We start from the raw sequence: 14959 nt of genomic DNA on the forward strand, positions 1-14959 counted from the left end.
TTAAAACTCACTGTGCATTTATTGTAATCATATATGTGCAGTACACGTTCTGCCTTGATCATAATCCCTAATGGAAGCATACATGGACACCACAGACATGTAGTTGTTATCATACAACTTTCCAACCCACTTGGAGGATGGATTAATCTACTGCACAGTTTTCAAACACGTGCAGTAGATAAGCATTCATCAGTTCGATCCTGTCAAACCCTTACATACTCGCATATCATAATACTGACTTTGTTTCTGGCCAATCATAACTTCAGTATGTCCTTGTATACTTCACTGGCCTTAGTTGATGACGGAAACAACTTTTGAGTCAGATATGTGATGAGACAAGTGGAAAAACATTTTAAAAAATCAGAAGGCTATAGGAAGGATGCAAATATGAGAGTACAGTTGTGCTCAAAACGTTCACAAATGCCACATCACTAAATTCTGGCATTGGAATACCAGTTTCTCTCACCTCTATCCCCCACTTCAACAGTCTTCTGCTCTTACTTGTGCGACCAAGATGCCAGTTTCTCTCACCTCTATCCCCTACTTCAACAGTGCTCTGCTCTTTTTTCTGGCGACAGGAATCCAGTTCCTCTCACCTCTATCCCCCACTTCAACAACCGCCTACTCTTCTTTTTGGCACTGGGATGCCAGTTTCTCTCCCTGACATGATTTCTTGATTGGAAGCAGTGACCTCCTGGAGTTTTGTTGTCACTTTGAGTTTGCCAGGCAATGAGCAGAGATTTCAAGAAGGCAGTGTCCTCAGCCAAAAAGTAATCCAGCACATAATCCACGTAATGGTGACACTTTATCATTTTTACATTTATTTTTTTCAGTGAAGTAAACAAGATATAGTGAGTTCATGTGTGCATTTTAGAAATGCTGGTAGGTAGATTTCACCAACCAGCCTTTGTCTTAACCTATGTGAACTGTTTCAATGTTTACAGTCTTTGTGCTAAGCTAGGCTGAATGAACAATTATCTGACTAACTTAATATTAATATGAAACATGAAAGTGGTATCAATCTAGTCTTTCACATGATAAAAGAATGAATAAGCAACCAAGGCTTCAATGTTAAAATTTACCATGACATTAATTTTCTGATTAATATTTCTCTATCACTGTAAACCTAACAGAAGCATTTTTGTTGCACATTGCTTGAATTCCTCTCTTCATAAGATGTTCAGCATTATCACTGATGGAGTGTCACCGATGTCTCCCAATAGGAACTGATTCCCACTTGACGTGACACTTCGCAAAGATGGTGAGCAGATCTTAGAAAGAAACTGTTCTTTTACCTGTGAGTGACGGACACTCAGAATGTAACAGCATCACAGTGGCTGAGCATAAACAACCAGAGACTGTCATTGGCAGTCTCTCACTTTCAAATGTACACACACGTGGATGCACACACAAATACAGTTGCTAGCCTAGACAGATTCAAGACACTGACAAGCAGTAGCCACTGAATCAGAATACTAATGGAGAAAAAAAAATAGACTTAACAGTCACAGCACCAAAGAGCCAGTATCGTCTGTGGAATCCCTCCTAAGTTGACGTACTATAGGCTACTCTGCCTGTCTGACTGACTGACACTCTCTGTGATTCTCCAGGCAGACAACAAACTGACATCAATATGGTTTCTCTGTTCTGTCTCATGGTGGGTCTGTCTACTGTGGACGGAAACAGCAGCATCTCTCAGCACTGGCTGGGAACAAGCCTTTATCATAAATCTTCTACTGGTTCCCACTGTCGCTTCAATGAAGCCTTCCAGTCATCTGCTTGCAATGTACAAATCTGAGATGCAAAGCGGATGTGTGCACATCTCCCACATCACATAGAAATACTGAACCTTTCCACCTTTATATCATTAAAACCCCATAACAATTCACACACTTCACAATGGAGTATTTCTCCTCCTCTGTCTCTTAGTGGTGATCACCAGTGTCCGGTTAAGGTACTTAGAGTGGTTAGCCCAGCATGTGTTTCTGTCTTCGCCTCACTAGGCAGCCAAACTGCACTGATTCTGATCTGGATTCTTCTCATTGTCCGCAAGGCAAACTAACATCCTCCCAAACATCTGCACAAATACAACCTGTTTGTGTCCAGTGAGGAAGAAAAAGAAAGAGCAGAAGATGATCTGAAATGTAATGATGAAGCAATTCAGGTGGAGAAAAAAAGAGGAAAGAATTATGGGAAACAAGACAAAGAAAGGACAAAAATAGACAAAAAGATCAAGGGAGCAAGGGCAGAGAGCGGGGCAAACAAACAAAGGAACCAGGAGAGAAAACAATGAGAATGAAGAAGAGACTGGGTGAGACAGAGGGGGATCTGTGGACACTCGGGTGATGACAGATACTGTTCTCATGTGGGTGCGGATCCTTTTATAGCCCTGCCAACTAAAGCAGACAACGCAACAAAAACCCAGGGGATGGAGAGGGCTTTATATGGCCCCATCTGTGTGTATGTGGGTGTACATGTGTGCAAGTGCAGTAGTAGTGTTGTTAGGGGACCATGACAGTCCTGGCAGCGTGCCCACATTGACTGTGATCAATGACAGTGGTGCATCCTTGGATGAACAAGTGAGTGAAGGGCTGAATGATTTAATTCATTCATGACAGAAGGAATACCAGCACATCTGTAGTGTGAAATTAGATGGTCATGTATCTGCTAATGTCAAATGACAATAAAACTTTTATTTGACTGTTTCTACATATACAACTCATTCTCGTCTTTTCCTGTTAGGATTACACAAGCCAGCAAGATATCCAAAAGTAGGACAGGTAGTGAGCGGGATCACTGGATGTTAGTGGTCCCATTATACGGCCAAACGCCTACAGCAGCAAAAAAGGAACACAGCAATTTAATTCTGCGCGTTGACATTCCTGTCCAAACAAAATTCTCTGTGAGCGCATATAAACAAAGAAAAGTTTGCTTGTCAGTAGAAAGTACGGTTTTGTTTCTCATGAAGTGCAGCGAAGGGGATCAACAAAAAGTAAGGGTGCCGGAAAAAAAAAACAATATTTCAATCAAACAGGAGTTTTCTCTGTGAAGATCTGCCAGCCAGGAAAAATGGGGCTCATGCGTCACAGGTTCAATTCCACCTTACAGGTGACAGGCCTGCCTGATGCTACACCCTTGGCTCCCCGCTCACCTCACTTAATAGCACACACACACACACACACACACACACACACACACACACACACACACACACACACACACACACACACACACACACACACACACACACACACACACACACACACACACACACAGGTACTAAACCAATGCAGACAACAAGAGCTAGTTAAAGTCAAAAAACAGAAGAAAAGGCAGAGGAGGCGAGGAGAAAGTGGAACGTTAGCAAAATAAAAGGAACCGGAATTGGGTGAAAGTAAAAAGTGAGGTAATGCAGCAAGCACATAAGCAATTTGGTACACGAGTGGGGAGCTTAAAGGGAACATTGACAGGAGAAGCAGTGGGTAAAGACCCAGCGCTGCTCAAAGGCTGCTCCACCCTCGCTCCTCTCCTCTCCCAAATGTTGACAGTACAAGTGCAAAACAGGCTTTGAAGTGTGCTCTGCTGAAGGGGTGCCGTGTACCGTGCATCGTGCTTCGTTTAACTGTGTTACCCACAAAGCATCCCGGGACCTGCTCCTCTCTTCCTCTCTCACCGTCTCTCATTCTCTCTTTCCCCCTCACACTGAACCTTTGACAGTGTTTTGATGATGCGAGTGTGGGCAGACAGACAAGGCGAAACCAAGGTGGGTGACAGTGAGCAGAAAAAAAAGAGGCAAATAGGCGTTGTAAATAAATGAATTCCAAGGGAGCTACATTTTAATGATACTACGTTATTCTTCTCTTCAGTCCTTTTTTTGCAGAGAGCACAAAACTCACCGAGTTTCATCTCGTGTGACAACTAATGGAGCATAAGGGTTATTAAATGTTTCCACGGAAACACTATTGTGTACAGTTCAGACATCTGCAGATTGGAGGATTCAGCACTCGTGTCTGTTGTTATGTTGAAAGGAAAGGCATGCCAAGGTGACATAAGCCAGTAAGCAAAAAAGATGCTAAAAAAACACAAAGTAAGTAAAGTTTTGCCTATTAGCTGAAGTGGCAAGGCACATACTGAACAGTGACTAATTGTGTACTTGCAGTGAAATGTTTAAATTTGTCACTAAAGTGGGGAAGGACAAAGCGAAGGAGACAGAGACCTCTGGTACACGTGAGTGATGGCATCTGGCAATGTTTCAACCTTTAACGATCCTGACTTTGCCCCCTGTATTTCCAGTGAGGTTTCATCCCCTACATAAATGTTGTCCAAAAATATTAACCCGACTCCCCGCTGTTCATTAGCCACTAAATTGGAATTCATGCTTATTTTTGTATTGGGGATTTGATCCGGCTCCTTTACACCGATCATAAAGGGCCACTTGGCATGCTAATTGCCTTGGCCCTACTTATGCACTCCCTGGCTCACATGGCTAATGGTGTCGTAAAACATACTAGTGCACTGACACCTCCCAAACACCAGGTAGGGAATACTTAGCGCTATGAAGGTGCTCAGTTTGGCCTCGTTTAAGAGGACATGAAGGATTCCCTGATAATGACCACAAAGACGGCTTACACTGGTAAAAGATCCAAACCACATAAAAGAAACTGTTATCCAAAGAGGGACAGTGACTTTTTCCACATACACTTGTGCTACACACCATGCCAGGCTTTAACATGGCTGCTCACAAAGGGAGATAATGATTTAAGTAAACTGTTCAGGTGGTAAAAATGAGTTGCAGCTTCCATGCACCACTGGGGATTTAGTTTATAAAAGATGTTTGGTGGTACTGTTAGGGGCCTAGTGTCCAAGTTTGAGGACTTTGTTTGCAAACTCAAGCACAAGTGATGAGAAATGAGTGTTGCTGCAAAGTTTCTTTTATGTAATTGAATACTATAAACAGAAATGAAAAATCTGAAAAACTATGAGAGTTCAAAAGTTGTTCCACAGTTACTGTGGCACTGTACAGCTATATACGCTATGATGGACTGTGGCCCAGTGTGGCTGCCCTTTGTATATAAAGTCATTAGAACCTCATCAGTTCTGGCTGCACTGAAGCACCTCCAAATGATGCGGAACAGTGCGCTGAAACACCCCCGACCTACCTCACATGCACAACTGCTGGGAGAGCTAGTGTGTGTGTGATTATCTACGTGTGTGAGGTCACAACGGGGCCCTGAAATAGCACTTCATTAGTCATCCAGGGTGTCAGCCATAGTGGGCCCCTGCACCAATGCCAGTGGGTGCCATAGACACGTGCCCGTGAGGGGACGCTCCATTTGGACCCCAGCACCTCTCTGCATCATCCGAGAGCCTCAAGGGCTTAATCCCCACAGACGTCTTTGACCCAGTAAGGCGAGGGCAGGCAATGAGGTGAACCCACCACCGGAGGCAGCAACGGGATGTACGGCAGAGCAGAACGTTCTGGTCTGTTTTTAGCCAACGACCGCAGAGCAGGGTGTCTTCTCAAAAACACTAACCTTTGGATTTAGTGGAAAGTGATCAGTAAAGGTTTCAGTGTCTGAATTTCACTGGCAGTTTCCTAATGATACCAATAAAATACCCTGAACTAATGAATAACATGTAACAATCAACTCCACTTATACCTTGTGTTGTCAGTCCTTCTTGTGGTTTTTTTTTTTTTTACATCTTCATCTTTCGTCCTTGGCATCTATTTTTACACATCTCCCCCAGTTTTTCATCCCCAGAATCCAAACTCTCAGTAAAACCTGGCAACAATTACCATTCCAACAGCTGCAGCAATAAGTGTTACAGTAGCACTTACAGTATTACTTATACAGTAGGCACAACTCCAGCGGGACGGGCACCAGACCAGATCAGCATGTCTGCCCCCACCTTCACCAGCCAGCAGGCCCTCATTAGGGGCCTTGTAAAGGCCTCGTACCTGCCAGGCCCGAGCCCCTTTACCACTGCACTCCTTCAGGCTCCAGGTGTATAAGGTGGCTGCACTTCACCAGAGGGGACAGCTTGGGCTCATTTAAGTCGATGGCTACTTGCCCTGCGCCTGCTGCTGCAACAGGCCCCTGTAAACTACAAAACTGTAAAACTGCACGGGGGCCAAGAGGGGGAGAACACGGGGGGTTGGATGAGGTGTGGAGGGGAGCAAGGATTATGACCCTGTAAAGATGAAAGAAGTTGGCGGCAACAAGCAATCAAAGAGGAAGTGTGTCAGCGCTGATGTGGCGGGGGATTGGTCATATCGGAGGCCCCGGGTCGTTCAGCCTCAGCCTGCATCTGTGTATATCTGTGCATTCATGTGAGTGTAGTGAACTCAGCTCAGCAGGGCTTAACGGCCGCAGTGGACACCATTGGTGCTGGATAACACAACGGCTTTCACAAGCTGCCGCTTAATTGCAGTTTAAACTGCACTTTGTCCTGGATAGCACAGCGTGTTACAGTTAACATACACACACACAAACACACACACGCACACACAAACAAACCTATATTTTACCGAAGGAAGCATCTGTATTCTACAGCCACAAAGTTAATCTGATCTCACGGTTAATGTAGAAGCAAAACCGCATGGGGCTGGTTAACAGTTGGTTTACACTCTGTTCTAATTACTAGCATAGCTGGGAAACAACAGCTAACTGTAATTGTGTGTGAGTGTATGTGTATGGAGTCAATCAGCCTAGTTATATGCTGGGCACTAAACTCACTTAACCTTGTTATCTGACTACACAGCTCCAGCCATGTATGTGGAAATTGAATTAGACTAGGAAGCTATTAATAGGAAAACACAGAAACAGCTTTGAAATAATTAGATTAGATGTCTGCATGGCTAAAACAATGGATAGTCAGTTCACCCAACATGAAAGCACAACAGTGAAGAGCCAGCGGCTGAGAGGAGAAAGAAAACAGAGTTGAAGACAGAGGAGAAAATAAAAGGAGCCCTAACCCTTGCCCAAGCCTGCAACTGACAGATGTGATGTCAGAAAGATATAAAAGATGAGATGAAAGACGGAAAGTTCACCCACCACTTGTACATCTGAGGGCACTCTGGACAAAAAGTCTAGCAGCTCGTTGTTATCAATGGAGTAAGGGTCTCGCAGCTTCTTGGTGAATTTATTCACCCCTGTAGAGAGAAAAACAGTGGGGGCAGGTAGGGACAGAGAGAGGTAAACATCAGTTCACATTTTAAGTCATACAAGTTGCTAAAAGTCTTTATCGTTTTTGTGTTCTCTGTAACCTTAACTGTGTTCTTTTTCCAATAAAAAATATAAAAAGCAGCATTGAACAAAACAAAGAAATTTCTTTGCCAGAGATTTACTTAGAGTAAATATGTTCAGCTATATATTATGCAATGCTGTATAAAGCATGACATTAGCTCACCCCAGGCCAACACAATGTATCTGAGCGGGATGAAATAGATGATAATGGTAGCCACTCCGAGAGCCACAATGGCTAGCCAGCTTAGGAAAGGCACAGTCCAGTTAAATGTGCTGCAAAAAGAGGAAAACGGAGTGATAATTAGTGGACAGGACAAAACTCAGTCCAGTTAAACAAACAAAGAAATACTATGAGGAAAAGTCGGGCAAAAAGTTTGCCTATAATCTTGCATTTCAGTATTGCTGAGTAAAACTAGCACAAAATTTAATACAAAGTACATTTTAACACACATAATCAGTAAAATGCACTCAACTGTACAGAACAACAGTTTATTTCAATTTAAAAGGTATTTATTTTCAACTGAAGACAGAACTTTAATGAAAACAAAATCCCCTGTCTTCCCTTTGCTTTCTATGCATCTACAGTGTGTGAAAATGAGGCTGCCTGTGTTTGCAGGAGTGCACAGTAAATAAATGGTTTCTGTGTGCACATGCAGTGATGTGCATTTAATCTGGTATGTACACGATTCAGTTCAGAGGTCATGCAGGGTTAAGCGAGAAGTGACGGACATAAAGACAGACAGCCTTTGTGTTTGTGTCTCAGGGTTGGGGTGTCACGCTGGCAGTATTTCCTGAGAGCAGCACTGAGCTACACTCAGTTAGGCTGGCAGGGGGAAGCGGGCCAGCCTTGCATTGCGGAAAAACACTAGGACGTGCAGAGCAGAGCAGAGCGGGCTGGGTGCCGAGGAGCAGGCTTACGACTCACTTCTTTATCCGCTCGCCATAGGAGGCCACTTCATCCAGTGCATTCTGCACGCTGATGCACACGTCCTGAATGGCATAAAGCTTGTTCATGAAGCCCTTTCTCTCTGAGTCCTGCAAGAGGACAGATAGAGATGTAGGCGAGGGAGAAAGAAAGCAAGGATGAGGGAGGGAGAGATGGAGAGAGACAGGGAAGAGATGGGGGGAGAGAGAAAGAGGAGAGAGAAGACAGAGGCTGGGCACAGGCATCTTTGTGAAAACAATACATTTTAAATAGCGTCAAAGATTTGGAGTGGGGAGCCAAATCACCGGATATCCTGCATGAAGTGACGGAGTGCTTTCTTTCCAGGCAGTAATAGAGATATAAAGTTGGCAGAACAAATCAAAATGTTTTCCTCTTTACAAATGCTCACACAGGAAAATTTGAATATGTGAACAGAGAGGCAGAATTAAACTGAAAGCCGAATGGATACATCAATCTTTGGGCTCTATCTCTCTCTCTCCCCTGCTGCCAAGACAGCGAGGCAGACTGGGCAGAGCCCTCTTTTGTTCTGCTGGCTGGCACACTGTGATGATGTCACCAGCCGTGACATCATTATCATCCTTATTAACGCTGTCACCCACCATGAAGAGCTCTTCCTTTTCAACTTTTGATGGTTGTGAACTTGAGAATATTGTCGGAGTGGGGTGGGGGTGGGGGGGTGGGGGTGGAAACCACAAACTAGGCAGGCAATCTAAAGTCTACCTCCCCCGCCCCGCTTACTGAAACAAAGTGAAGAATTTAAGAAGTCATGCAACAGTCAACGAGCTGCCCGCTGACTGACAGGCAGGGACAGGACGGATCTGGACAGAATGAGGTGACAGAGTGATCAAAAGCCACTGGCTGAGTGAGGACATCAACACGCAGACTGGTTGTGGCTAAATGTGATTGGTGGGCATGCTTGAGAGACAAAAGGGAGTAGAACTATCCTGAAGAAAGTTACACAAGTATCCAGTGGTACTGTCACGGGTGGTCAGTTTACAGAATGGCAGCAGTAGGGTAATTTGAACAAACTGGCAAAGGAGAACACTGTAATTAAAGGATCATCCAGTGCTAGTGCTTTACCAAAACCAGTACTGTAAACACCCTTTGAAAGAAAAAAAGTAAACTGTATTACAGATGCCAGAAACTTTTATAGCTGAAACAAGAAAGTGGACTGTATTACACAGGTGTCTGGAGAACCCGTTGATTAACTGTAAAAACGGGAAAAAAAAGCTTCATTAGGAAAGGTTTTGAAAAGCAAGAAGATTACAGCATAGCCCTACACTGCCAACAAGTGTTTCTCTTTTGTTAAAGAAACAGCATGCATAGAAATAGCTGATTTATTAATGAAGACATATGGACACTGTAGATTAGAGAAGTACAGCTCTGAATAATTCTTATCATTATATCCTAAGAAGACAGTAAAGCAGTCAAAGACATAAAACCTTGAGGACCTCGGAGGTTTTTACCACATTTCACTCTTTGAGGCCGCCCCCCCCCCCCCCCCCCCCCCACAACCCTCCCACTGAGACCCAAACTGCCCCCAAACCCACCCTCTCTTTTTTTGCTCTCCATCCAGGATCAGATAATGTGAAAAATGAACCATGGAGCAGCCAGGGAGACCACATGGCCTCCCCGCAAAACCACACAAGACAAATAGATATAATTAGACAGCGTCTCTGGGTTATTTTTCTTCACAAATATTTTACAAGACTCCCTTTCTTTCCTCCTCCCGCTCTCCTCCTCTTTTCAGTCCTTCCTCAGAGTCCATCTGTTTTTCATTGCTCACTCAAACAAATCTCAGAATGCAGTGTCTATTGTGCTGGGCCTGGTAAAGCCTAGCCGAGCCGGGCTGGGCCGGGTCAGGACATTTTATTTTTGAGCTCAGACTCAGGGGAGAGTGTTTGAGGGCCACGGGAGTGGTGTGAGAGAGCGGACGGGGGTGGAGAAGATAGGTCAGAGGTCACTGAAGTATAAACCATTGCCACATGCCCTTCGGACTGCGGTCTGACTCCTATTTCCTGTCTTCAAACACGGCTTGGGGAGGCGGGAGGTAGCAATAACACAGAGGGCCACGGAGAACCTTGTTTTCCCAGCTTCCCTGCACACTGCGCACATATGGAGTCAGGCAACCTGTTCTTATAATGGAACCTAATATGCACACAAACACACACACACCCTACAGCTATTAGATAAGGTTGATCTGCACACCTGGTCTTGCTGTGTGACTCTACAAACAATACTATATCCCAGCACAGATAGGTTGATGAGGGCCTCTGACTTCCAGAAATGGTTTCTTTCTCTGCTGAGCAAGTTTGTTTTGGACTGCAATGTCATGACTGATAGAGGAAGAACTGATACAGAAGAGAAAAGGAGAGAGACAGAGCATTCACACATCACAGTCAAGGTTAAAGAAAGCTTTGTGCTGACTTAGATTTTTACGCAAAATTGTGAAACATTTGAATCATGGAGGTGAGCTTTCTAAGACACACATTTACATGTCCTCACAAGTTGATGGATTATTAGCAGATTAAGTTAAATAAAGGACTCAGTTTGGTCATGCTGTATGTGCATGTGTGCTAATTTCTTGACTTAAGAGGACGACCGAGGCTTTTACAGGAGACCTAGGGCCTGTGTATCCATCTGTTTCTTCCTGTGTCTGTCAGGGAAACTAAGTGGGTTTGTTTGGAGACCTGAAGGCAAGGCTAATAAAATGAAATGTGCGTGGCCTCTCGCTTTAACTTGGCTACAGATGCAAGCCGTGTTAATGCTCTAAGTATGCTCCAAATCCCAACACCTCTGACAACAGTGTTCTGATGGATGGAGCTACATGTCTTGAATCATTCAGGCAGATAGTGTAATAAGACTGCCTTAATGTGTTTAGCATCATGAATTTTAATGGATTGAAACTCTAGGTTCACCTGCACAGTGTTGCACTGGCATGTTACAGTAAATGTCAGTTCTGTGTGTTTCCAACAAACTGTTAATGCAGTGGAATGATAGAATATTCATTTGTGATGATTTTAAGACAGCTCTGAATCTATGCACATAGATAGGCATACATTTTGGTCCAGCGCACATACCATCCATGCCTGCGTATTCATACACTGAATGGAAAATGATTGGAAATCAGGTAGGAGCAGTGACTGAAATGGAAACAAAATAAATGCAGGGATATCAAAACACTGAATACAATGTAGCATCCTCAGTTGTCAGTTAACAGAATATATAATAAGAGAGAATTGTTGTTTTTATTGCCGATGATCATCAGTCACCTTCTAATGCAAAATATAATTAATTTATGTTGAATACATACTCTGATATACATGCAAGGGAATCTCAAGGACTTTACACACTTCTCTGTCATTATTAGCATGAACTGAATAATTTTGAAAATGAGTTCTAGTGCAATCAACTTTACAGCAAAGGTTCAGGGTCGCTCAGACTGTGATGTGAGTGCAGTCTAAAGCAGCCCTCTGCTTTGTAATAAATGAAAAGTGCATTGAGACAGTTTGTTTATCCTGTGAATGAAAGTTTCTATATACGTGCAGAAGAAACTCTTTGACATCAATTAAGTCTCATCAGCTTGCTAGCAGAATTATTTAGTGAGTCGGTAGCCTTTGTTGGGTGAGAGTTGCATGTTTTAATTGCATGTATGCCATTTATAGACAATAAATGCATCTTTTGTGGTTATGTCCGAAGTTTGCATCATTGTTTGGATGTGTGGAGTGTGATAAGAAATCTCAGCCAAGCAGCCATCAGTTTAGCGGCAGGAAGGCTCGTTAAAGTGATGGGAGTTGTTTGCATGCGTTAAGGAAAAATAACCCTCAGTGATACCAGCGAGAGCCCAGGGACACACACACACACACACACACACACACACACACACACACAGACACACACACACACACACACACACACACACACACACACACACACACACACACACACACACACACACACACACACACACACACACACACACACACACACACATACAAGGAAACAGCCAAGTAAGGCTAACCACATTGCACTTGCTGGTAAATTGTGGTAAACAAATGTGGTAAACTCCTTGAAACACTTGATTAAATATTTAACAAAGGAAAGATGCAGAATGCCTCTGTGTACTCGGCTGCTCCATTTCTCTTTCAGAGAGATACCATCATGGCAAAGTACATCTATATGCAAAAGTGCAAAGTGAGCAGTTGTAAACTTTGCAAAGACAGTTTGTTCTTCACTGACCCAAGGCCTAGAGCTAAACAAGAGAGAGGTCACTGAGGACTTAGCCTATTACGATGGACTCAAATATCTGCCCTATATCTACTGGGTGGAAAGAAGGAGCCATTTGAGACTATTTTAACCTCCGATCACATTGTTCTCCCTGCTGGGTTGCACCATAAAAATGATAAACCTAACGGTTATAATGTAGCAGCATATATCCCATCACAACACAAAATCAGTCTGAACCACAAGTGGCTGCTGCTCATTGCTGCTGTGCTAAAATTGCACCTGTTTTTCTTTGTTTTTCTTTTTTGCCTCCCTCTCTGGCAGCACAGTAAAAAATTGAAATGTCATATAAAACGTGACAGGATGCTAATATGTGACTCCCAGAGGGCATCTGAAAGCGTTCGTGTTGATTTTGTAACTGTGGAGAGAGTCTGCATCCCTCCCATTTCCACCCCAGGAAAAATGAATTAAAAAAAACAGTGAAAACTTGAGCAAGTTGAGGAATGCAAAAGGGGCGACACAAATTCAATTTCAAAAGCCTGTAGAAGAACTACGGATAACACAATAATAAATAGTGCATATTAGTGTATCCTTCAAACTAGATGTGTTAGTACTGCTCCCTGAAAAATCAAATGTGGAAAAAGAAAACTAAGATTTGTTTCAATAAAGATAATCTTCGGTTATACACGCTTCTTTTTTTACTTACTATAATTAAACGAATACAGAAATAATTCAGTGGTGGATAATAGCGTACTTCATTAGAAGGATAGGAGGCCTTCACTGGTTAATTTGCATTCACTGCTGGTATCCAGTAAATCTAATAGTGGAAGTATACATGAGTTAAAAACAAATAAATGTTCAGATGGTCCATATCTAAAACAAAGCAAGCAAAAACAAATACAGCAGGCACAAAGAAAAACATTATCCAAAGTCATTAGTTCATTCATGATCAAGGATAACAGCTCAGAATTTCCACATTTTTTTTCGTGTTTATCAGCATGGAGAGCCAAATCTGTATTGTATATTTTGTATGAAAATGTGCGTAACTGTTAGTAAACTGGTAAAGTAATTTTTCCATTTTCACTTGTTCATTAGTACTTTTTTTTTTTTTAGAAAAAGCAGCTTTAGTAGCAAATGCAGCATGGAACACTTCTTTATCTCTTATGTTGGCCATTTAAATAGTTCAGCTCTATCACTAGTGTTTTATTGGTGTCTATTCCAAGCGTTACCAACTCCACTGGGGAACGATGAGTCACAGATTTTACCAACTGGGAATTAAGAGAAACCCCTCAAGGGATAAAAAGAAAAAAAAACTTGAGGACCCAGTGGCCTAGAAGAACATCTCCCTTCTGTAAGGAAATGACAATAAGACAAGACAAAGACCCTGCAAATGGCCTTGGATACCACCATGCAACCTGGCACCTCGCCAGTGCCACATGAAAGAGGCAGATGTTCTTTTTTTTCGGAAGGAGGGGGGCATTTTAATAAATAATTTATCCCTTACAACAACTAATCCAGGGGCGGATGTGGGGAATACATCTATTTCCCTCCCTCTCTTTTTATCAAAACACATAAATATCTGTTTAACTAGGGTGTTGAGATGCACAGCACGTCCTCCTGGCCCTCATCAAGCAGCGTGCACACAGAAAGGCCATGTTAAGCTGTAAAGGGGCAAGCCACTTCCATAGGCCCGAATGGAAGAAAGTAAGGAGGGAGTGTATATGTGAGTGTTTAGAGGATGTACTGTATGCTTGTTTGAGAATATCTGTGTGAGCTGAGGGTTCGCTCCGCAAAAGCCAAAGTCAAACTCCAGTTAAGACTGTCAGCTGGAGGTGGACCAGGCACACACAATGCTCTCTAGTACTAATTAGTCTCTTCACCCAGTCAAGTCCCACAGCGAGGATAAATATACACATATGTAAAAGAGAGGGATGGAGAGAGAGAGAGAAAGAGGGATTAAAAGGAAGAGTTGGTGACTTATTTTCAGTTTGACCTCCGGTTCCTATCCTAAAGAGAAAAGGTTCCTGGTGTTATGAGTGTGCGTGTCTCTAATGTGTCTGGTTGGCAGGAGGTTGTTTGCCACTGATCATCTTTACCCATCTCCCCCTGGGGCCTCTCATCACCTCCACCACACCAGCCACTCTATCAGGCTCAAGGTCAGACGCACACACACACCCGCATAAATGACTACCACCCCACAACTTCAGCTCTTGATCACTTGATCACCCCTTCCTCGCCTCCTGCTGCACACCACCCAACCCCCACCCATCCTCCACCCACACCCTGCCTCACCTCTGCTCCCCTGCTCCCGCACTCTCCTTCCCCTGTCCTTCCCAGGATCCAGCCTGGCAGAGTGTGATGAATGGGACAACATTACTCTTGTCCTCTGTTGGCCTGGTTTAGCTGCTCCAGCCCCTCTCCCCCCGTCTGTCAGTCCGTCTATCTGTCTGTGTCCGACATAATGCTGCTGCACAACCTAAACTCTAACTTGTTTTGGTGATACCACGGTGGTGGCACATATAGGCTTTAATTTCTGCAAACA

The 14959-nt window shown here is 43.5% G+C and overlaps 1 protein-coding gene across 1 annotated transcript in view; it reads right to left on the reverse strand.

Moving 5' to 3' along the window:
• The window catches only part of mctp1a (multiple C2 domains, transmembrane 1a), a 155062-nt gene that overhangs the window by 4535 nt on the left and 135568 nt on the right, over positions 1–14959 (reverse strand). The window contains 3 exon segments of the mRNA XM_022192591.2: positions 7056–7153; positions 7411–7520; positions 8173–8282. Of these exon segments, the coding sequence (XP_022048283.2) occupies positions 7056–7153; positions 7411–7520; positions 8173–8282 (318 nt within the window).

This window comes from Acanthochromis polyacanthus, chromosome 7 (assembly GCF_021347895.1).
Source record: "Acanthochromis polyacanthus isolate Apoly-LR-REF ecotype Palm Island chromosome 7, KAUST_Apoly_ChrSc, whole genome shotgun sequence".
Lineage (NCBI taxonomy): Eukaryota > Metazoa > Chordata > Actinopteri > Pomacentridae > Acanthochromis > Acanthochromis polyacanthus.